The sequence below is a fragment of the Plecotus auritus genome, assembly GCF_963455305.1.
Source record: "Plecotus auritus genome assembly, chromosome: 5".
Lineage (NCBI taxonomy): Eukaryota > Metazoa > Chordata > Mammalia > Chiroptera > Vespertilionidae > Plecotus > Plecotus auritus.
In genome coordinates this window covers 107,812,158-107,834,767 of record NC_137776.1, presented here as the reverse complement: position 1 = coordinate 107,834,767, position 22,610 = coordinate 107,812,158, and the positions used below count along the sequence as shown (strand labels likewise).

Below are 22,610 nucleotides of genomic sequence, written 5' to 3'. Positions count from 1 at the left end.
ATGAATGTTGTGAATCCAGTCCCAGAGAGAACACAAATGGTCTCGACCCACCTACACAGGTGGGCCTGCCTGGACCACAAACTCCGCGCTCCTCCCAGTAGCTCCGCCCCTTGGACTCCGCCCCTCACGGTGAATCGAGGGGTGGGGCATAGAGGTCGTAGGACGTGACAGAAGCCGGCCTCTGATTGGCCTTCCAGGCGTGCCCGCTAGGAAAAGGGGCGTGTCTGAGTGCTCTGATTGGCTGTCTGCCGGCGGCTAGGCGGGCGTCGGGGGCTGCGCCGGGGCCCGCGCGGGGAAGGAGGGCACCGGGCTGGGAGGGCTGCAGCGACGGGCGTGATGGGTCCTCGCCGCCGGCTTCGCTGAGACTCGCTCGCTTGGGCTGCCCCCGGCGGGCCCGCAGGGCCGCGGAGGCATGAAGGGCTCTCTGGGGAGCCCCGTGGCCGCGGCCGCCGCGATGCAGGAAAGTTTCGGCTGCGTCGTGGCCAACCGCTTCCACCAGCTGCTGGACGACGAGTCAGACCCGTTCGACATCCTGCGCGAGGCCGAGCGCCGGCGCCAACAGCAGCTGCAGCGCAAGAGGCGGGACGAGGCGGCGGCGGCGGCGGCGGCCGGGGCCGGCCACCGCGGCGGCAGGAGCCCGGCTGGGGCCTCGGGCCACAGACCCGGCGCGGGCGGCGGCCGGCGGGAGTCCCAGAAGGATCGCAAGGGCCTCCCGGCCCCCGGCGCGCAGCAGCCGGACAGTCCCGGGGGCGGCTCGCAGCCGCCCGGGACGCGCGCCCCGCCGGGCACCTGGACGCCCCCGGGTGAGCGCGGTGGCGGGAGGGGAAGGAGGAAGGGGTCACGGAGGTCACCCCTCTTAAACCGCCCCAGCGTCCCGCTAGGAGGCTGCGGTCACTGGAACCTGTTCCCCAAAAGGGAGGGGGCTTTTGGAACGGCCAGGATGAGTTGAGGGCCCTTGTAGCCAAAGCAGGTAGGAAAGAGAACGGGGGTGGGCGTTGTCACGCGCTTCTGACCTTTCCCAGTCCCTTCTGGGGTGGGGGAGTGCAGCCTTGGGGTAGGGGCCTCAAAACCCAGAGCTGATCCTTCACAAGTTGGGCAAAGTGAAGGGACACTGCTGGGGTGGTGTGCGGGGTGAAAACGGGGGTCGCTACCCCGGGCTCTGCAAGCCGGAGCCCGCAGGGACTCCTGCCTCCTCCAGCCCACCCTCTGCAAGAAGCAAAGGGAGAGGCGTGGTTGGAGGGGAGCCCCACTTAGGCAGCGTGGGGGAGGTAGGGCGCCCCGGCCCGGGGGCGGCGTGGCGAGAGTCCGGGTGCGTGAAGAGTTGCGGAGAGAGGCGTGACGGCCACTGTGATGCAGGGAGGCCTGGGTGACCACGGAGACTGTGACGTCGGCGCCAGCGAATGCGGAGGGTGGCGCGGGGTTCCCGGCGCCGCCCGAGCTCTGTGCCTTCAACCCATCCCCTTACCGTAGCCTCCAGAATTCAGCCGGCATTATTTTTAAAAACCGCACGTGGTGTCGGTGGAATGTGTAACTTTGTCATTCCCACTGGCTGCTTTCTGTAACCTTGGCCACAAGGCTCTTCAAAGTTCCCCTCCCGCTGTTTCGGCGGAGGGAGGGTAGTTAAGCGTTGGAGTCTCACCTGAACTGCATCAGTGGTATAGCCAGCAAGAACACACCTGTGCTTCCTGTTTTCCTGAAATAGGGTCCTGAGGTTTGCCCAAGAGGAGAGTTAGATTAAGATGTGTAGTTCCACCACTGCAGCCACTGTTAGCCGTGTATTCAGCTCGGCTCTACTGGCTAGGTCCCTGCTTGATAAAAATTGTGCACCCCACAAATTGGCAGTTACGGAATAGTTACGGATGTAAAGTTCAGCATAGAGAATACGGTCAATAATATTGTAATAACTATGTAGACTCATGCGGGGGATCACTTTGTAAGTTACATAAATGTCTCACACTATGTGTGCACCCGAACCTAATATAATATTGAATGTCAACTGTAATTGAAAAATTACAAAAATATTAAATTGTGCATTCCGACCCTGGAAAACAACTGATTTAAGTATTGGGGCTTTGACTTCTGCAACTATGTGATGTTTACCTTTAGCTGTGAAAAGTGCAGTCCAGTGATATCCCTTGAGAATCAGAAAATAAGTCACTATAATACAGATGTTGAATTTATTTAAAAAGTTATTTCAAGACCCCTTGGTAAACCAGTAAGTTCATGAGAGTGTTTAAATAGAGTGAGACTTGAGATATGTACATTTGGTATTAATTTCTATTTTTTTCTCAAATTTATGTAGCCAAATACAGTAATAAAAGAATAGAGAAAGGCTAAGCTTTTCCTCTCCCTTTATTTTTTAACAAATGAAAATGGGTATTTCATCCTGTGAAACTGCATTTAGTGCTACTAACATATCATTTTTTAACTCTTTCAAAATTAAAAATGCCATGCATTTTTGTTATAAAATTTTAAACAAGTTAGAAATGTATGAATTAAAGTGGAAATCCTTTATTTTTCCAATTGTCAACACCTCGTATTTATATACATTAATGAACAAAATTATTTCCTCTTTTCTTATTTTTTAAAATATATTTTTATTTATTTCAGAGAGGGAGAGAGATAGAAACATCAGTGATGAGAGAGAATCATTGATTGGCTGCCTTCTGCTTGCTTCCCACTGGGGATCCAGCTGCACCTGACCTCCTGGTTCATAGGTCAAAGCTCAACCACAGAGCCACTGCAGCTGGGCCTATTTTTTTTTTTTTTTCTAAATTTAAACGATATAAATTGGGATGCAGTCTGCTTCTTTCACTTAGCCTTGTAATCTAGTATGTTGATAACTTTTTTCTGTCAGTTGTTCATGATCCAGGTGATCTGGGTTTTGAGAACTATATTAAAGTTCTTTAATTTTGTAGTTGGAATGGAAATTTTGTCTTTCTAGTCCTTTTTTCAAGTATGTGTTATTTCAGGACCTAACAGCTCATTAATTTCTGTCTACGCAGTTACTGTACTAAGCTTATTTGTAATGGATGTTAGAGAGCTACTATCTCAAAGTTTTGTAGCCCTAATTTATATGGACTCTTCTAACACTCAAAAAAATTTAATTTAGTTAGAATATTGTGAGTGAATACTTAGTGTAGGCAAGAAACAAAGTCAAAATATGTTTGACATATAATGGAAACATTTATTAATCTCAAAAGGATGTGGAAATCATAAGATTTTTCCCATTGAGGTTTTTAGTATCCTTCACTATTTAGCAATATACAATGACCCTTGAATAACTTGGGTCCACTTACATGTGGATTTTTCAGTTGACCCAAGTTGTTCAAGAGTCAACTGTACGTAAGACCCTTGTGTGAGCCTTGCTCAATAAATTTGTTCTTGAAGTCCTCAGGGGCTGTTTCATCTTTACTTTTCTTAGCCTTTCAGAACGATTGTTTTTCAGTCAAAGTTCAACTTTATTTTGTAGAAATCTCATTGAAAATTTTATTGTATTTTGTCCCTTTGTGGGCTTGGCATTAGATCAGTGAACAGACTGCGTGTGCCAGTGTTTTAGTGGAAAGGGTCAGTGAAATTCAGTGTTTGCATTATCCACTTGGAGCTGCTGATCCAGCACAGAAAACAACTAGGTTCAATTGCAGTCTTAATCTTTTAGCACTGAATTGTGGGGAAACAATTGTACCCCTATTGCGTCTTTGTGTTTTGGGTTTTGAAGAAAGAATGAAATATTTGTAGGGTATTGGAACTTTGTTAATACATGTGCCCAAATTATAAAATTCAGATAGAAAACATTAAGTAGGAAAATGGAAAAATACGTGTAAACATCTTCCTTAAGAGTCATGTTTGTTTGTCTAACTTGGAGTGGAGACCAACTGTTTAAAAAAGACTCATTAATTCAAATACATTTAATATTTTTACAGCCATATAACCAATTAAAGGGTAATTTATAGAAAAGTCAAAGGTACTGTAATAAAATTATAAATAATGTTTGAGATGGGGACCTTTTAAATGTATACAAAGAAAAGATAAATGTTTTTAGAAGATGATTTTGAAGTGACAAACATTCTTCAGAACATATTTACCAGGTATTACATGCCTATCAAACACAGACTCTGCTTAAAATTGTTAAAGCATCGAACTGGAGGGGAGTAGAGATGAGAGAGGAAAATGGTCGGGTCCCTGCCCCAGCTGAGTGCTGGCTCCACGCATGAGAGATGCCCGTTTGGGTGCTAACTGGCCCATGTATGATTTGGCTAGACAAGTTTGGCCTCATATTTGAGAAGTATGATCATAAATACCAGGAAATAGCAGAAAAATCTGTTTCTAAATAAAAGAAAGATAATAGTGGTATAAGCTGTATTTAAAAACAAAAACAAAAACCTTAGTAGCTGATGATAAACTATACTTGGGGTTCTAAAAAAAATTTAACGTACAGGATATTTATCCTAAAAGTTTCTGGATGTAGCTTAGCTGCCATGTTTTAATAAAGCTGCTATTGTGAAACGTCGTTGATTTAGCTATTATCTATATCCCTAGCTATCACAGTCATTGTGCAATACCTATAATTACAGGTTAGTTGGTGTAGTCTGTTTAACTTTATCATGCTTTCCATGACATAAGAGAAAGCCTGTAATTCAATAGGAACTTAAAACTTTTATTAAAAAGTAATTGATACTGGCTGTAGTAATATCAGCAGCTTTCCTTCTCTAAACTACATTTCCCATGACGTTGGTTTCTAGAAGGGTTAAATGTAAAAGTACCTGTGAATGACGTGCTGCTGTAGTCTTTGTGTTCACCTCTCCCCTTTGATTTTTTGCTTGCAGGCCAGAAGCGAACTCCTAGAAGAGGGGAGCAGCAAGGATGGAATGATAGCCGGGGGACAGAGGTGACGCTGGATAGAGCAGAGCGGAGATCCTACAGGGAATATCACCCTTATGAGACCGAGAGGCAGGCAGACTTTACACCTGAGAAGGTTACAGAAGAAAAGTATGTACTGCTAGGAGGGTTTAGGAACCAGAACGGTTTTCAGAGAACTGCTAGCCTTGGTGACCTTTCCAGGCTGCCAGTCCCGGGAATAATTTGCCAGTTTAAGTAGCAAATCCTATTACCTTAGGTGCCACATGGAGGATCTTCCATTTACCTCCTAAATGACCTTAAGTCTTGGTTCAGGCAATGATTTTACGATAAAAAATGAATTCTTTATTGCTAACTATGAAAAGCACTCTCATAAAATACTGCACAGGAGTATGTTCAAGTGGTCAAATACTTTTTTTTGAAGTTTAGGCTAGGGATATAATTATGTTTTTGATTTAGTATTATTTTAGACTATTGATGAGTTTATTTTTGTTTTTGTTTGCTTTTTTATTTTTATTTTATTTTTTTAAATTTATTAAGGTATCACATATTTGTCCTCATCCCCCCATTCCCATCTATTGTTTGCTTTTTAAATTGCTTTCAGAGAGGAAGGAAGAGGGAGAGAAATAGAAACATCAATAATGAGAGAGAATCATTGATTGGCTGCCTCCTGCACACCCCCTCTTGGGGATTGAACCCGCAACCCCGGCATGTACTCTGACTGGAATTGAACCATGACCTCCTGGTTCATGGGCCACTGAGCCATACCAGCCGGGCAGTCCTTCAACTTCTTGACTACTAATCTCGTTTACAAGTTTTAACTAAAGAATTTAGCTCTGTAAAACTATACTGGAGTCCATTAAAACAAGCCTAAAAAACAAGGAAGTCTAGCAGACTAGCTTAGTGTGAGAGAGCTGAGCAGATGGCAACTTCTGCAGATCTGTTCCCTAACAGTTACATGTCCAAAACATTGAAGCAGTGTATCTGCCACCACGTTAGAGGTGGGGGTTAGAAAAAGGTTTAATTCTGCCCTTTTTTGGTGATTGCTTCAAATTTGCTGTGTAATGGCCAGTCTGCATGCTTATAAAGAGCTTCTGAATCAGAGCTGCTTATTTTAGGAAGCATTTGTGTATTTTTTTTTCTCACTTCAGGAATTTATTCTGTGGAAATAAGGAAATTATAGCTCAAAAGCACAAACTCATGTTTCCAGGTTTTTTTTAGTAGCAAAACTATGAGTCTTTAAAAAAGGATAAGATAGGTCTTTATATAGTAACATGGAAAGATGACTATTAAATGAAATCATACATGCAAGCAAGGGTAGGGTGGGATATGGGGTTATGGAGGGATTTTATTTTCCTTTTACTTTAAAAATTTCAGATTTGCAAAAAGTTGCAATAATTATACAAAGATTTTCCATACACCATTATCCATATTCCTTAAATGTTAACATTTTACCACATTTGCTTTATTATACTCCTCTTCTTCCTTTTCTTTCTTTTACCCTACACATTCATAGTCTCTCTCTCTGTGTCACACACACATACACACAACTTTTTTCTTTGTCATTTTGGATGAGAGTAAGGTGCAGGAATGTCCCTTCATCCCTAAATACTTTAAATATATTTACTAAAAACATGGTACAATTATCAAACTTAGTAACTTCAGTACAATTCTGTTGAATTATCTAAATTGTGTAATCCACAGACTATTCAGATTTCCCCAGTTGTCTTAGTGATGTCCTTTTAGCAAAAGAAAAAAGAAGTCTAATTCTGGATCCAGTCCAGGAATGGGCATTACATTTGGTCTTCTTTAATTTGGAATGGCTCCTTAGTCTCCCTTTATCTTTTATGAATTTGACTTTTTTGGAAAAGGACAGGCTGTTTGTTTTGTAGAACAGCTCAGAATTTGAGTTTGTCTGTTATTTCCTCATGGAATGAACTTATTTGGCAGGAATAACACGGAAGTGATGTTTTGTGCCCTTCTCAGCATATCACATTAAGAATATGTAGGAATTTTTACTTTCAAGGAAATTTGAAATTTTTTTTTACGTCATGTGCCATCAGAAAATATATTTTCCTTAGTTTCTTTAAAAGTAACTTTCTATTAATAAAGGTCTTTATTAAAAATTATTTATAGTCTCTTGAAACAATTTGGAAAACATACTAGTATAAAATTATAAAGAAAATTAAACTATCTTACTGTCTGAGGTGATTACTTGTAACACCTTTCCTATTTTCTTCCTTTTTTATTTTTAATCCTCACCAGAGGTTATTTTTCCATTGATTTTTAGAGAGAATAGAAGGGAGGGAAGGGGAGAGAAAGAGAAACACCGACGTGAGAGAGACGCTTTGATTGGTTGCCTCCCACACATGTCCCGACCAGGGCTGGGAACCTGTAACCAAGGTACGTGCCCTTGACCAGGAGTCAAACCCATGCCCCTTTGGTCTGCAGGCTGATGCTCTAACCACTGCACATCTGGCCGGGGCTAAACCACTTTTAAATTTACAGTTCAGTGGCATTAAGTCCATTCGCATTGTTGTGTAACCATCTCCATCCTTCTCCAGAACCTTTTCACTCTCCCCATCTGTTCCCATTAAACATCAGCTCCCCATTCCCCACATAGAAACTTCATTCCCTTACCTGTAAAACATACTCATGTCTAGTTATTAGGATTGTTGTACAAGAGTGGATGACAGGTATATAAAGTGGGATGCTTGGCTCCAAGTTTCTTCCTTCTGCTTGTGCGTATATAAGAAAGCTTCCCAAGTGGAATAGAGGATTCCTCAGTCTCACCAACCTGTGACAGAGAAGATACAATTTATAATAAGGGGAAAGTAAAGAGGCAATTGAGAATATATTTAATTGGGGGTAGGAGTAAACTTGTGGAGTAGAGAAAAAATGATTAAGGATTTAAAATACACCAGAACACACAGGTCTATTTTTAGGGTCAGTTTCAATCACTATTATAGCTTAAATGAATTTGTAATTTTGTCCATATCTGATTGGATTTCATGTAAATTTAGACCTGATTTTGACTGTTGGCATTATTTTCCTTGTATGTTGTTTTGCTTCATTTCCTCTCAATTTTTAGGTATACTTTTTTCTTTTATGGCCTGATTAAGAACTTACTTTTCTTTGGTCATTGTTTTAGAACTCTGCTTTAGGTACTTTAATATAGAATCAGATTTTACAACAATAATTTCTATTTAAAAATCTGGTTTTGCCCTGGCCGGTTTTGTTCAGTGGATAGAGTGTCCGCCTGCGGTCTGAAGGGTCCTGGGTTCAATTCTGATCAGGGCACATGCCCGGGTTTCGGGCTCGATCCCCAATAGGGGGCGTGCAGGACGCAGCCGATCAATGATTCTCTCTCATCATTGATGTTTATGTCTCTCTCTCCCTCTCCCTTCCTCTCTGAAATCATAAAAAAAATATATTTAAAAAAATTTTGGTTTTGGTCAGAGGAGGTTGGAGACAAAATCCAACTTGAACATTTATTTAAAATGGTAAGAGTCTGGCATAAAGTTAATGATTGATGCTTCTTTATTTCTTTATATTTTTGAGTAAGGAGAATTAGGAGTTTTGTATCTTTTTACCCATGGTTGGATAGTAGCTTTTAAAATGTTTTTGATTTGAGAGAGAGAAGAAGGGGAAGAGAGAGAGAAACATCGACGTGAGAGAGAAACACCAATTGGTTGCCTCCCGCATGCACCCCGACCTGGGATCAAACCTGCCACCTGGCTATGGGTCCTGACCGGGAATCAAACTAGCAACCTTTCGACTTTTTGGTGTACAGGATGATGCTCAACTGAGCCACACTACTAGTATTTTAATGCAGCATTTTCAGCCATAGATACAGACCTCTCGTCTTGGCATTGGAGCCACTAATAATGCCCCATTAGATTTCAATAAGTAATTTCTTGTAGCTTTAGATGTTTTTAAAAACCTTGACAAATTAAAAAATATAATTTGTCTTATTAAGCTAGGGTTTAGTGATGAGAAAGATGTGTCTTCCTTCAGGAGCTTTGAGTCTAGTGGAGGAGAGCGAATCCTCATGGAGAGTGATCGTGACCAGCAGTGAGGCAGGTCTGGGTGTGAGGGAAGTGGGCAGGCAGTCAGGCCTGGGTCTGGTGGGTGTGGCAGGGGAAAAGGAGGAGTGGAGAAAGGGCCCAGAAGCTGGCTTGGGCGCTCTTATGTTGTGAGTTAGGGACCATAGGAGGAGCAGGAGTCACTGTTGTTCACACATCTGCAGGGGTGGGGATGTGCAGAGGGGGGTGTCCAGGAAGTACCTGGCTTTGTGGCCTGGAATCAGACCTGAGTGAGAGACATGGGGTCACATGAATGAGGGCCATGTAGCACAGGCATAGAGTTGAGGACAGTGTGCAGGGGATGGGAAGTTGGGAGTGCCAGCGCACTTCAGGACAAATGGGTATCCAGAAGAGCACGGCAGGCAGCTGTATGCGGAACACCAAGACACGTGGGTGAGAAAGGCAAGGTGCGGAACTTTTCCCTTTGTGTGACCCCAGATCGCCTGCCTCTGAGAAGGAGCAGGAGGAGTAGGACCTTGTCAATTTTGTACCATGTATGGGTATCCTCCTATCTAATAAAAGAGTAATATGCAAATTAACCATCTCTCTGCTACACCCACAAGCCAATCAGGAGCAAATATGCAAATAAACCCAACCAAAATGGCTACGGCCACAGAGAGCAGGAGGGCGGCTTGGGTTTCCCCAGCAATGGAGGAAGCCAAGCTTTCTGCCTGCCCTTGCCGGCCTAGGCCTCCACTCAAGGCTACAAAGTTTCAATGATAGAAGATACATAAATCCAAATAGAAATGGTGGCAGCCCTGGAGCTGGAAAGAGCAGGAGGCTAGGGTTGCCCCGGGTGATGGAGGAAGCCAAGCTTTCCGCACACCCTGGCCAGCCCAGGCCTCCGCTTAAGGCTACAAAGTTTCAATTATAGAAGGTACATAAATCCCAACAGAAATGGCTGCTGCCATGGAGCAAGCAAAAGGCTTGGCTCCGCTCCAGGCTACAAAGTTTCAATTGTAGAAGATAAATAAACCCCAGATACCAGGGCCTCCGCTTGGGTCGCCAGGGGGCGTGGCCGGCCTGCAAACCACCACAGGCCCCTCACCCAGGCTGCCTCATGCCCCAAGGGAACCCCCACCCTGATCCAAGACACCCTTCAGGGAAAACCAGCTGGCCCCCACCCGTGCACCAGGCCTCTATCCTATCTAATAAAAGAGTAATATGCAGATTGACCATCACTCCAACACACAAGATGGCTGCCCCCATGTGGACACAAGATGGCCACCACAAGATGGCCAGCAAGGGAGGGCAGTTGGGAGGGACCAGGCCTGCAAGGGAGGGCAGTTGTGGGCGATCAGGCCAGCAGGGGAGGGCAGTTGGGAGGGACCAGGCCTGCAGAGGAGGGCAGTTAGGGGGCAAACAGGCTGGCAGGGTAGCAGTTGGGCATCAATCGGGCTGGCAGGGGAGTGGTTAGGGGGTGTTCAGGCTGGCAGGCAGAAGCGGTTAGGGGCAATCAGGAGGGCAGGCAGGCAAGCAGTTGGGAGCCAGCAGTCCTGGATTGTGGGAGGAATGTCCGACTGCCCGTTGGGGGGATCAGGCCTAAACGGGCAGTCGGACATTCCTCGAGGGGTCCCAGATTGGAGAGGGTGCAGGCTGGGCTGAGGGACCCCCCCCCCCCCCCGTGCACGAATTTCGTGCACTGGGCCTCTAGTTACCAATAAAAAAATAATTTTTTAAGGACAGATAGGGAAAGAGGAGCCAGGAAGGTCAGAGAAAAATTAGTGGTTGGCAGTGTCACATGGTGAAGAGGGGTCAAATGACTTAAAGACAAAAGTTACTATTGGGTTTAACCACAAGAGGTTGTCTTTAGCTGTTCTTGGACATTTATGTAGAGAATGGGGATAGTAGCCAGGTTGTCATAGGATGTTTCAGCCCCAAATGTCACTGATTGTTTGTGTGCTTGGGAGGGGGCATAATTTGAAGTTTAACCATCTTTTAAATTATTCAAACATTCCAAATTTAACTTAAATATTTAGTATTAGAAGTGGAATGAATCTTAGAGTTAGTTTAACCTCATTTTTTAAAAATATGTTTGTGGGTCTGTTTTTTTTTTAATTGATTTTAGAGAGGAAGAAAGGGTGAGGGGAGGAGGGAGGGAGGAAAGGAGACAGAGAGAGAGAGAGAGAGAGAGAGAGAGAAACATCAAATTGAGAGAGAACCATCAATTAGTTGCCTCCCACACGCACCCAGACGGGGGACCGAAACAGCAACCTGGGCATGTACCCTGACCAAAAATTGAACCTGTGACCTTTTGGTACATGGGACAATGCTCAACAAACTGAGCCACACTGGCCAGGTCCTAACCTCCTCATTTTATAAATGTGGAAAACAGGTCCAGAGAGAGAGAGAGAGAGAGAGAGAGAGAGAGGTGCCCCTCTACCGATTAGTGTAAGACCTGCCTAGGACCTGCTCTCACCAGCTCCCCCACTTAGTAGCCATATGACCTTGGGCAAGTTACCTACCTCCTCTGCGCCTCAGTTTCCTCATCTGTGGGCAATAGTAGTATATTACAGATTTGTTTGTGCGAATTAAATGACTGTATGTGAAGCGCTCAGAACAACACCAGGGAAAGTATGTGTTTAGTAAAAGTTAACTATTAATTCATTGTGCAGGCCACCATTCTTTCCAATATACTATAGCCATAATAGCCTTCTAGAATATTTTTTTCTTAAAAAAGCCTTCGCTTTTTAATCCACCACTTTGTATTATACCATGTTTTCCTAGACCAGTTGACAGGTTTGATCGAGACAGACCCCTGAGAGTACGTGGGGGCCCAAGAGGGGGCCTGCGGAGCAGAGGCCGAGGTGGTCCCGGGAACAGAGCTTTTGATCGTTTTGACCAAAGAGGAAAACGTGAATTTGAGAGATACAGTGGGAATGATAAAATGTAAGTTCCTTTGTTAATGCTATTTTCACTTTAAGACCTTAGTCGTACATAGTATGAATCTGTTATGTGTTAATATTTAGTTGACTTTATTTTAGTAAAGAGCTGATCCTGAGATAGCTCTTATTATCAAGTTCTCTGAATTGAAGATTGACTAGAGACCAGCTTGCAGTTTAAAGAAATATTTCTTTCTGTAGAGCAATCAGAACTGAAGACAACATGGGTGGATGTGGAGTTCGCACCTGGGGATCTGGTAAAGATATCAGGTACGCTGCAAATGTGTGCATTCTGTGAACCTACAGTTAAGTGGAAATCTCCATCCTTGTTTGCCTTTCATGAAAATTATGTCCTCTGCTGTGTTTGCAAGTGTCTTTATACTGTGTTCCCTTAAATAGAGGTTGATTTTAGGCTTTTGTTTAGTGAGATAACTTTTAAAAATGGGTTTGCTAAAATTTATTAAAAACTTACAAAACTCAACTCCAAGAAAACAAACAATCCAATTTAAAAATGGGCAAAGGACCTGAATAGACGCATCTCCAAAGTGGATATACAGATGGCCAAGAGACGTATGAAAAGATGCTTAGTGTCACTAATCATCAGACAGGTGCAAAATAAAACCACAATGAGAAATCCCATGTCAGAATGGCTACCACAACAAATCAACAAACAACAAGTGTTCGCTAGAATGTGGAGAAAAGGGAACCTTTCTGCACTGCTGCTAGGAATGCAGACTGGTGCAGCCACTAGAAAGCAGTATAGAGTTACCTCAAAAAATTAAAAATGGAACTGTCTATGACCTAGCAATTCCACTTCTGGGAATTTATCCAAAGAAACCCGAAACACTGATTTGAAAGAATATTTGCACCCCTATGTTCATAGCAACATTATTAGAATAGCTAAGATCTGGAAAAGTCCAAGTGCCCATCAGTAGATGAGTGGATAAAAGCTGCGGTACATTTGCACAATGGAATACTACTCGGCTGTAAAAAAAAAAAAAAAAAGGAAATCTTACCCTTTGCAACAGCATGGATGGACCTGAAGAGTATTACGCTGAGTGAAATAAGCCAGTCAGAGAAAGACAAGTGCCGTATGATTTCACTTATATGTGGAATCTAATGAACAAAATAAACCAACTAACAATATAGAAACAGACTCATACAGAGAACAGACTGACAGCTGTTAGAGGGGAGGGGGTAGGAGGGCTGGGTGAAAAAGGTGAAGGGATTAAGTGAAAAAAGCAAACCTCATAGACAACAGTATGGTGATTACCAGAGGGAAAGGGGGGTGGAGGACAGTAGGAGGGGGAAAAGGGGGCATAAGTGGTGATAGAAGGAGATTTGACTTGGGGTGGCGAACACCCAATATGTTATACAGATGATGTATTATACAATTGTACCCCTGAAACTTATATAATTTTATTAACTAATGTCACCCCAATAATTCAATTTTAAAAATTCTTTCATTTTATCTTATTTTAGCCAAACAAAATTGCTTGTTCGCTGATGCCCCAAGCATATAACACTACATTTGCATATGCTTCAGAATGCGTTTTAAATGCCTGGATATTTAAGAGATGACCATATGTCTCCTAATGACTGGCATGTCCAATGTGAAGATCAAAGGTGCCCTATGGCACTCATTTTGGATTGGTTTGTGAGCTCTAAACTCAAAGCTCTTAGGTGGTAATAATCTTTAATTGAGAGATTTTTCGTAGCTTAAGACTTTAATTGTTTACTTAAATTGAGATTTTGATTTGCCATGAAAACTGTGCAGTATAGTAGAGTTATGTGCTACTTTTGGTGAATGAGGAAAGAGGAGAGGTAAGCCTAACCCATCAGTGATGCGTCCCTGGCTGGCCAGGCCCGATGCTGCTGGCTCAGTTGTAGGGGTGACGATTTGCAATTTGCGTAGGACAGAAGTCCTGTTCGAAGATACTAGCAGTAGGACGAGATCTGTGGGCAAGCTGTTTTCAAAAAGGACTGAGCCATTTCCAGTGTTATGGTTTTTAGAACAGTTTGTCATAAAGTACCTGTGCTAAAAATAGAATTTGCTCCATCTGCATAATTTAAAGTATAATACCAGATATTATTTTTTTGTTACCAATTGAAATAGACACCCATAATGTAATGTGCAGCAATGCTGCCTTCCAACGTCTGTTGTGAAGAGCAGAACAGTTTAGTAATCAAGGAACATTTGGCTAAAATCTGTTGGCGTCATTCATTTAAGTGTGAAGTGTGAGTGAATTTGAGCTGGGAAACAAAGCTTTGATGTGTTCAGCATAGTGTTGTGGAACATAGGTGTGCAAGCGGGCATTGTCTGTGTTGGAATAACTGAAGTCAAAGTGGACTTGGCCCTGGCTGGAGCTGCATCTTTCCTCTAACTAACCCAGCATTGGTGATTGACATTAAACAAAATAACAAAATCTGCCAAAGCAAATTGTGCCTGATATTGACACTTGATTGTTTTGTAGTTGTGGTCATATGGTTCTATAAGACCTATAAATACAATGTTAATTTTATGTTTATTCATAAAATAATTTAGGTGAATATAGGGGGGAGATCTGTGATTTTTTTTTCTTTAAAGTCAATTGCTCAAGTTTTAGAAATACCGGTCTTTACAAAGTATCTTTGTATTCCTCTACTTTTTTCCTTCTCTGTTTCTTTGTAGCCATTTTATGAATTTTTAATATATATATTTTTATTGATTTCAGAGAGGGAAAGGGAGAGAGAGTTAGAAACATCAACCGTTTTTTTGTATTTTTGAAAGCTATGACTGTCAGTGCACCTGTGTTTTTTATCCCGTTGGTTTATTACGTGACCAAGAGACAAAGAGAAAGTTGGAGTAATTCAGCATTGTGGCTGCTGATGCTAAGACCTCCCGTGACCCCGCAGGGTCAGGCTGTGGTGCAGAGAGCCTTGTGAAGGGCCTCCACTGGGCAGAGCACATGGATGTCCTTCCAACACAAGTGCGTTTGATTCAGGACCTTTTTTAAAAGTAAAAATCAATCATTCTAATTTTGCATTGAAAAACTGAGTTGTTTTAAAAGCTGATTACAATAGCTTTGATTTGAAAATTAAAAATATTAGTGTAGCCCTAGCCAGTTTTGCTTAGTGGATAGAGCATCAGCCCGCAGACTGAAGGGTGCCAGGTTCGATTCCAGTCAAGGATACTACCTCAGTTGCAGGCTCCATCCCTGGCCCCATTCGGAGCCTGTGGGAGGCAACCAATCTATGTGTCTCTCTCACATTGATGTTTCTCTCTCCCTGTTTCCCCCCTCCCTTCCACTCTCTCTCAAAATCAATGGAAAAATATCCTTGGGTGAGGATTAACAACAACAAAAATTAGTGTAAAAAGTCTATTCTGTTATTACAGTTCAATTTCTTTACTTTAGAAAAAATAGCCTATTTTATGAAACTGGGTTCTGTACGTAGAGTATAAAATATTTCTAATGGATATGTAATGTCCATTATATTGACATTATATACTCAAATATATTTACTAATTTTAGCATTTTCCTGAAAATGAAATTTCTTTGCTGGGACTAATTTGTTTTTAAGTAATGTTCAGATAGGATTAATCCTATCTAATAAAGAGGGAATATGCTAATTGATAACCACTCCGTCACAAAGATGGCTGCATCCACAGCTGAGGCCAAGTTCCCGTAAGGAGACTTAACAAGCAATCATCAGCCCTAACCGGTTTGGCTCAGTGGATAGAGTGTCGGCCTGCGGACTGAAGGGTCCCAGGTTTGATTCCAGTGAAGGGCATGTACCTTGGTTGCGGGCACATCCCCAGTAGGAGGTGTGCAGGAGGCAGCTGATTGATGTTTCTCTCTCATGGATGTTTCTGACTCGCTCTCCCTCTCCCTTCCTCTCTGTAAAAAAAAAATCAATAAAATATATTTAAAAATAAATGAATAGCCCTAACCAGTTTGGCTCACTGGATAGAGCATCGGCCTGTGGACCGGAGGGTCCCAGGTTCGATTCCAGTCAAGGGCATAAAAAAAACAAACAAAAAAAAAGACAAAAAAAAACAACAACAAGCAATCATCAGGGACCTGAGGCTATGCCCTCCCCCGCCCCCATGGGGCTTGACAGGGGACCTCAGGCCACATCCCCCACCCAGCAGGGCTTGACAGGGGACCTCAGGCTGTGCCCCCCCACCCCGCAGGGCTTGACAGGGGACCTCAGGCCGCACCCCTCACCCTGGTGTCAGGCTGAGGGAACTCGGGCTGCACCCCCGCCCTAGTGCCAGGCCAGGGGACCTGAGGCCACGCCCCCCGCCCGGCAGGGCTTGACAGGGGACTTCAAGCCCTGCCCCCCACCCCAACACCAGGCTGGGGGACCTCAGACCGCACCCCCAGTCCAGCGGGGCTTGACAGGGGACCTCAGGCCGTGCCCCCCACCCAGCGGGGCTTGATGGGGGACCTCAAGGTGCACCCCCAGTGCTGGGTTGGGAGAACTCAGGCTGCGCCCCTGGCAGCTGGGCTTGATGGGGGACCTGAGGCTGCACCTCCCCCTCCCGGTGCTGGGCTGGGGGACTTGAGGCTGCGTGCCCCCCCCCTGCCTGGGGGGGCTTGATGGGGGACCTCAAGCCATGCCCCCCACCCAGCGGGGCTTGACAGGGGATCTCAGGCCGTGTCCCCTACCTGGCGGGGCTTGATGGAGGACCTCAAGGCACGCCCCCTGCCCCAGTCTGGACTGGGGGACCTCAGTCCACGCCCCCCGTCCTGGTGCCAGGCCATGGGACCTGAAACTACGCCCTCTGCCTGGCAGGGCTTGACAAGGGTGGGGCTGGCCGGGTCTGAATCTAGCCCAATTCGGGGGGGCTGGCCGGGTCTGGGTCTCACACGATTTTGAGGTGCATGTGGGTGGGCGGGGACTTGACTCTGGGTCCTGTGGTGTGCCCCAGACTCTGACAGGAGGAAGGTTTTCATATACATTTTACTAATTTTCTTTCATCTCTGACACTTCTATTATAGAGAAAGGGCAAATAGCAATATTAAATTATTTCCTCTAATTAATCCCCTTTTAATGTGCACGAATTTCGTGCACCGGGTCACTAGTGTTACCATAAAAAGGAAGAATTAAAGTCATATGTGTTAAAATTCAAATAGTTATTACCAGCTTGTTTGTAATCCCAACACACTCTTTCTGTGGAATGTTTTTACTTTCTTACCATTTTCTAAAAGTTTGATATGGATAAGAATCTATTGTAAATGGTTTTATGGCCCCTATTAATCATGGGAATTTCCTAAGTTCAGAAGAGTTTTGAATATTTCTTCTGGTCATTTATAATCTGTTTTAATTTTAGACCATTCATAGAAACTTCTATTTCTCAAAGTACCTTTCATATTTGTGAAAATAATTTATATGGATTATCAATTGAGCATTTTGTCTTTTTTATTTTAATGTGGATTACCTGTGTGTGTGCATGTAACTCCTTGAAGGATATCTACTTAAGAAAAGGGCATTATAATATGTTTCTCTCTCGAATATCTAAGAGCGTTGCTGTAAACAAGTTTGTGTGACTGGAATGGTTTTTGCTGCTTTCAGTGACGGGGAGCCAGCTGGGCCTATGGAGGAGCCCCCGGTGGTGGAGGAGTCCCCGGACCCCCTGGAGGAGGGGTCTCCAGCCAAGTAGGTGTTTAATTCTTTTTCCCATTGGGTTATTGCGCTTTTTGTTACTGATTTCTAAGAATGCTTCATAGAGCAGGAAGCTCAGCCTTCTGTCATGTCACGGAGGTTGATCTACTTAATGTATTAACAAGTAATTGAACTGATTAATAATTCAAATGTAATGATTGGTTAGTAATGATAATGAATCAGTTAAATTCAAGTCTTCTGTCCTGTGTCCATAACCTCTTTTCCATCAGCAGCCTGTATGTGACCAGTCTCTCTCTTGTCATGATCCCTTCTCTTGTCCCTTTATTTTCCCTCCTCTTTTCTTCATGGAGCTGAGGCCCCTGCTCCCTCTCAGGCACTCTTGTAAAGTCATTAAGCTCCCTGGCCATCAGGATCCACCTCCTGGATGGCTGTGGCTATCCACCTTCTCTCTTGCACCCACAGGCTGAGCACTGCAGGTCACTGTTGGTCGCCAGCATTCTGAAATGAGTCTTTCCCCCTACAATGACTGCTTTAATCCTTTGCATCTCCTCAGATCCCTGGCACTGCCCCCCATTTGCGCACACCTGCTCTTTCATCTTCTATATACAACTTGGCCCCTCGATCACAGAGAAATTAGGAGCCATCAGATGGGAGCTGCATCACCCTCCCATGCGCAAAGGTGCAAACCTGCCTCCTCCTGCATGCCTTCCAGCGGCCTTCCCGGGTGGCGAAAGGGAGGCGCCACAGCTCCTCCCACCTCGTGGGCTTTGGGGCCTGTTTCCTGCTGTCTTCACAGAAACCTCACACTCACTAGCTCCTTCCCTCAGGTCTACTCACCTCCTGCTGCCCTACTCTGGTCTTCCAACAAGCATTTTAAACATGCTCAGTTTATTCTACTTTAAATCTTCTCTTGTCCCACATTCTCAGTCAGCCACCTTTCTCAGGGTGTGTGTTCTTTCTTCATTTTCTCCCTTTTTACTTCTTATTTCCCTCCAGGTCTGGCTCTGTCCTGTTGCCCTCTGAAACAGTCCCCACACGTCTCCAGGCCTGATGGATGTTTTGGTCTGTGTTGTCCTTGATCTCTCAGAGCATCTGACTTTATTGATCCTTTTTTTAAAAAATATATTTTTATTGATTTCAGAGAGGAAAGGAGAGGGAGAGAGAGATAGAAACATCAATGATGAGGGAATTATTGATCGGCTGCCTCCTGCACGCCCCCTACTGGGGGTCGAGCTTGCAACCTGGGCATGTGCCCTTGACGGGAACCAAACCCAGGACCTTTCAGTCCACAGGCCGACATTCTATCCACTGAGCCAAACTGGCTAGGGCTTGATCCTTTTTTTTAAATCCTCACCAGAGGATGTGTTGAGAGAGAGACAGACAGAGAGAGAGACAGAGAGACAGAGAGACAGAGAGACAGAGAGACATCGATGTTAGAGAAAAACATTAATCGGTTACCTCCCATATACACCTTGACTGGGGATCGAACCCACAACCTAGGTATGTGCCCTGACTGGGACCTCGTTTTGGTGTGCGGGATGATGCTCCAGCCAACTGAGCCACCTGGCCAGGGCTATTGATCTTAAGGGCACCCTGCCATTGGTTTCTGTGATTCCTGCACTCTCTGGCTTTCCTCCTGCCTCTCAGCTCCTTTGCAGACTCATCCTTGTCTCTCTGGTCTTTTAAAATATGAGTCTTCAGGGCTCTGCCGTAGCCTTCCCTTTCTCTAGCATCTTTGTGTAGGAAAACCTGCACTGTGCAGCTTGAATTGATGTTCATACACTGACTCCAGAGCGTATGCCTGGGCTCCCAACTTCGGCATGGACTCCGGGCCTGTGGGTCTGCCTTCCTGCTGGACACCTGCCCCTGGACATCCAGGGCTCCTCCTGCAGTACGTCCAGGGCGGAGGTCCACCCTCCTCGGGCCCTCAGCACGTGTCCATCTTGTGGAGCAGCATTGCCATCAAACCAGAATCTGGGAGTCATCCTTGAGACTTCCTTCTTCTTGTCCCTCTCCCCCCAAAATCCAGTCTGTCATTCTGCCCTGATGATTGGTACCCTCTAAATCCACCACCTTCATGTGTCACAGTCTCAGCTGTTGTCAGCTGGTCTGTCACCGTGGCTCCCACGGGCTCCCTTGCTGCATGCTCACCTTCTAGCAGCCCGTTGCCACACCAAAGTGGCTTTCACACTGGTGATGAGTTCCATGCCCTCAGCCTTGTGAAGACCTCAGGGGCTTCATGCCCTTTCTGTTCCTTGTCCTGACCCGTGTGGTCCTGTGTGGTCTGGCCCCTGCAGAGTGCCGGTGCTTTCTCTGGGTCCACCAGGTGGCCCTTATTTATGTTGCCAAATACCTTTCTCCTGCTGCCCCCACACTTGGCATAGAGCTTCTACAAGTGCTGTTTCCTCCTTTTTCTGTGCCACTAAGCCCCTGCCAACCCTTCACCTATTTACTTTTTACTTATCCTTCAGCTGCCAAGAGGGTGTCTATGGACTTCAAGCCAGTATGCTGGGTTCAAATCCCTGCCCATAGTAGTTAGGACAAGTTATTTAATTTCTATTTCCTTTATCTGCAAAATGGGAATAATAACAGGACTACATCAGAGGGTTGTTATAAGTGTTGGTTGGGGGTATGTATATGTGTGTAACATAGAGTAGGACCTGGCACATAGTTATTGCTGTATAAATAAATACCTGCTATTATTTTTGTTTTGTTTTTTGTCAATCTGCACTTGAGGATATTTTTCTATTGATTTTTAGAGAGAGTGGAAGGAAGGGAGGAGGGGAGAGACAGAGAGAGAAACATCAATGTGAGAGAGACAAATGGATTGGTTACCTCTGGCATGCGCTCCAACCTGGGCTGGGGATCGAGCCTACAACCCAGGTAGGTGCCCTTGACCAGAATTGAACTCAGGACTCTTTAGTCCACAGGCCAATGCTCTATTCACTGAGCCAAACTGGCTAGGGCAGTAGCTGCTATTATTGTTACTTATTGCAAGAGTAAAATGCTACAATGACTGATGATTTTGAAAGCTGTTAACTTACATTCAAAACTAAGAAATGCGCCCTAAGCGGTTTGGCTCAGTGGATAGAGTGTCGGCCTGCGGACTCAAGGGTCCCAGGTTTGATTCCGGTCAAGGGCATGTACCTTGGTTGCGGGCACATCCCCAGTAGGGTGTGTGCAGGAGGCAGCTGATTGATGTTTCTTTCTCATCAGTGTTTCTAACTCTCTCTCCCTCTCCCTTCCTCTCTATAAAAAACCAATAAAATATATTAAAAAAACAACAACTAAGAAATGCACTTAAGAAGTAGATGAACAGTTAATAGCAATAGTTAGACAGGGAGGTAACTAAGGAAATAGGTTAGCAGTGTACATATTGGGTTGGGAACGTCCAGTCCGAAGACCGTGTAAGACCTGAGAAATCACTTGGTCTGGCCCTGCTGCCAAGGCATTAGGGGTGAATTAATTAAATGTTTGATCACCTAAAGCAGGCTAATTTTTAAGTTGATAATTTTGTATGGCCCGCAAATGATGTTATAAATATTCAAATGGCCCTGGACAGAATAAAGATTCCCACCCCTTGTGAGAAAGTGAGTTATTTTTAGGAAAAAAATATATCCTTTTTGAGCCAATAAACCATTTCTACAAATCCTATATAATAATCCTATATAATAAAGAGGTCATATGCAAATTGACCCTCATGCCATAACGCTGTCACAAGATGGCGGTGCACGCAGTGGGGGTGGGGCCGGCGGCCACTCCGCGTGGCTTCCACCACGGTTCCTGCGGCCCCACAGGGGTGTGGGGGTCCCAGTGGCTGCTTCGTGTGGCTTCTGCCAGGGTTTCTGCGGCCCCACATGCACACCGCAGGGGCGGGGCCCGGCGGCCACTCCACACAGCCTGGAGCCAGGGCATCGGGGCGGCACTCCAGGACTTGGCCATCCCGTGGTGTGCCGGCGACACAGGATGGGACTCCGGGACTCGAGGCAGTCGCATGGCGTGGCGGGGGGCGGGGTGGGGGGGCGGTCCCGGTCTCGCGCGATTTCACACGAAGGGTCACTTGTTTAACATAAAACAGAATAATAGAAAGTAAATTATAGCATTATTCTAATCTCTATAATTGGTTGTAGTACTCCAGCATGGATAATATTAGACAAAATAATTCTTCCAATTAAACAGTTCCTCTGAAAGACAAAATGATTTGGTGGCCATCTCATTGTCTGCACTGTCCTCGCAGAGCCGGTCAGCACATCTTCCCCTCTCTTCTCTGCCAGCCAGCACATCTTCCTCTCTTTTCTGCTGGCCACAGTGGACAGTGAGCATCTAGTTAGAATTGCAGGAGCTGTGCTGTGGAGCCGCGGCCGGGCCCTCTAGTGGAAGACTGCTGAGAAATTCTTGTTTCTGCACTGCCTTGTCAAATGTAAATAAATGATCACTAAAATTTTAATTGTACAATGATAACTTTTTGGTAATTTCACAGTAGGCTTGTCTGTAAGAAGTGCATTAGAAGATGGTGATGCTCTTTGTCTGGGCCAGTTGTCGACAAACTCATTAGTCAACAGAGCCAAATATCAACAGTACAACGATTGAAATTTCTTTTGAGAGCCAAATTTTTTAAACTTCTTCTAATGCCACTTCTTCAAAATAGACTCGCCCAGGCCGTGGTATTTTGTAGAAGAGCCACACTCAAGGGACCAAAGAGCCGCATGTGGCTTGCAAGCCGCAGTTTGCCAACCACTGGTCTGGGCTATGTCTGAGTATTACTCCAACACTTACGCTTTTGACATTCAGCCACAATGTATATTCAGTGCACCTCTTGGTTTAGAACTTCTTGAAGGGTGAATTGAATGCATTGGTTTTATAATTTTGGGTGTTATGCTTAGGTATCTGATCCATTATTTTAAAAAAGTAGTATGTATTTATTTGATCCCTTTTGAGTGGATTTTTGTGCACAGTTTGTGGTATGGATAGAAGCTCTTTTCTTTGCACATCCAGACATTCCAGCACACTGAGCATCATTGCTGAAAATCAGTTGCCCATGAATGTGTGGGCGTATTTCTGTACTATATTTTGTTGGTCTATCTATATTACAGTAATATCACACTATCTTGATTACCCTTGAGTCACTTTTAATCTGTTTTCTCTTGCAATTTATTCATTAAAGAACTAGGTCATG

General features: G+C 44.6%; 1 protein-coding gene across 1 annotated transcript in view; it reads left to right on the top strand.

The window, feature by feature from the left end:
* The first annotated feature begins 274 nt into the window (after nt 1–274).
* HABP4 (hyaluronan binding protein 4) overlaps nt 275–22,610 on the top strand; it is a 43,799-nt gene continuing 21,463 nt past the window's right edge. The window contains exons 1-5 of the mRNA XM_080667813.1: nt 275–803; nt 4,827–4,989; nt 11,670–11,831; nt 12,026–12,094; nt 17,384–17,467. Of these exons, the coding sequence (XP_080523939.1) occupies nt 413–803; nt 4,827–4,989; nt 11,670–11,831; nt 12,026–12,094; nt 17,384–17,467 (869 nt within the window). The 5' untranslated portion in view covers nt 275–412. The remainder of the gene's footprint in view (nt 804–4,826; nt 4,990–11,669; nt 11,832–12,025; nt 12,095–17,383; nt 17,468–22,610) is intronic.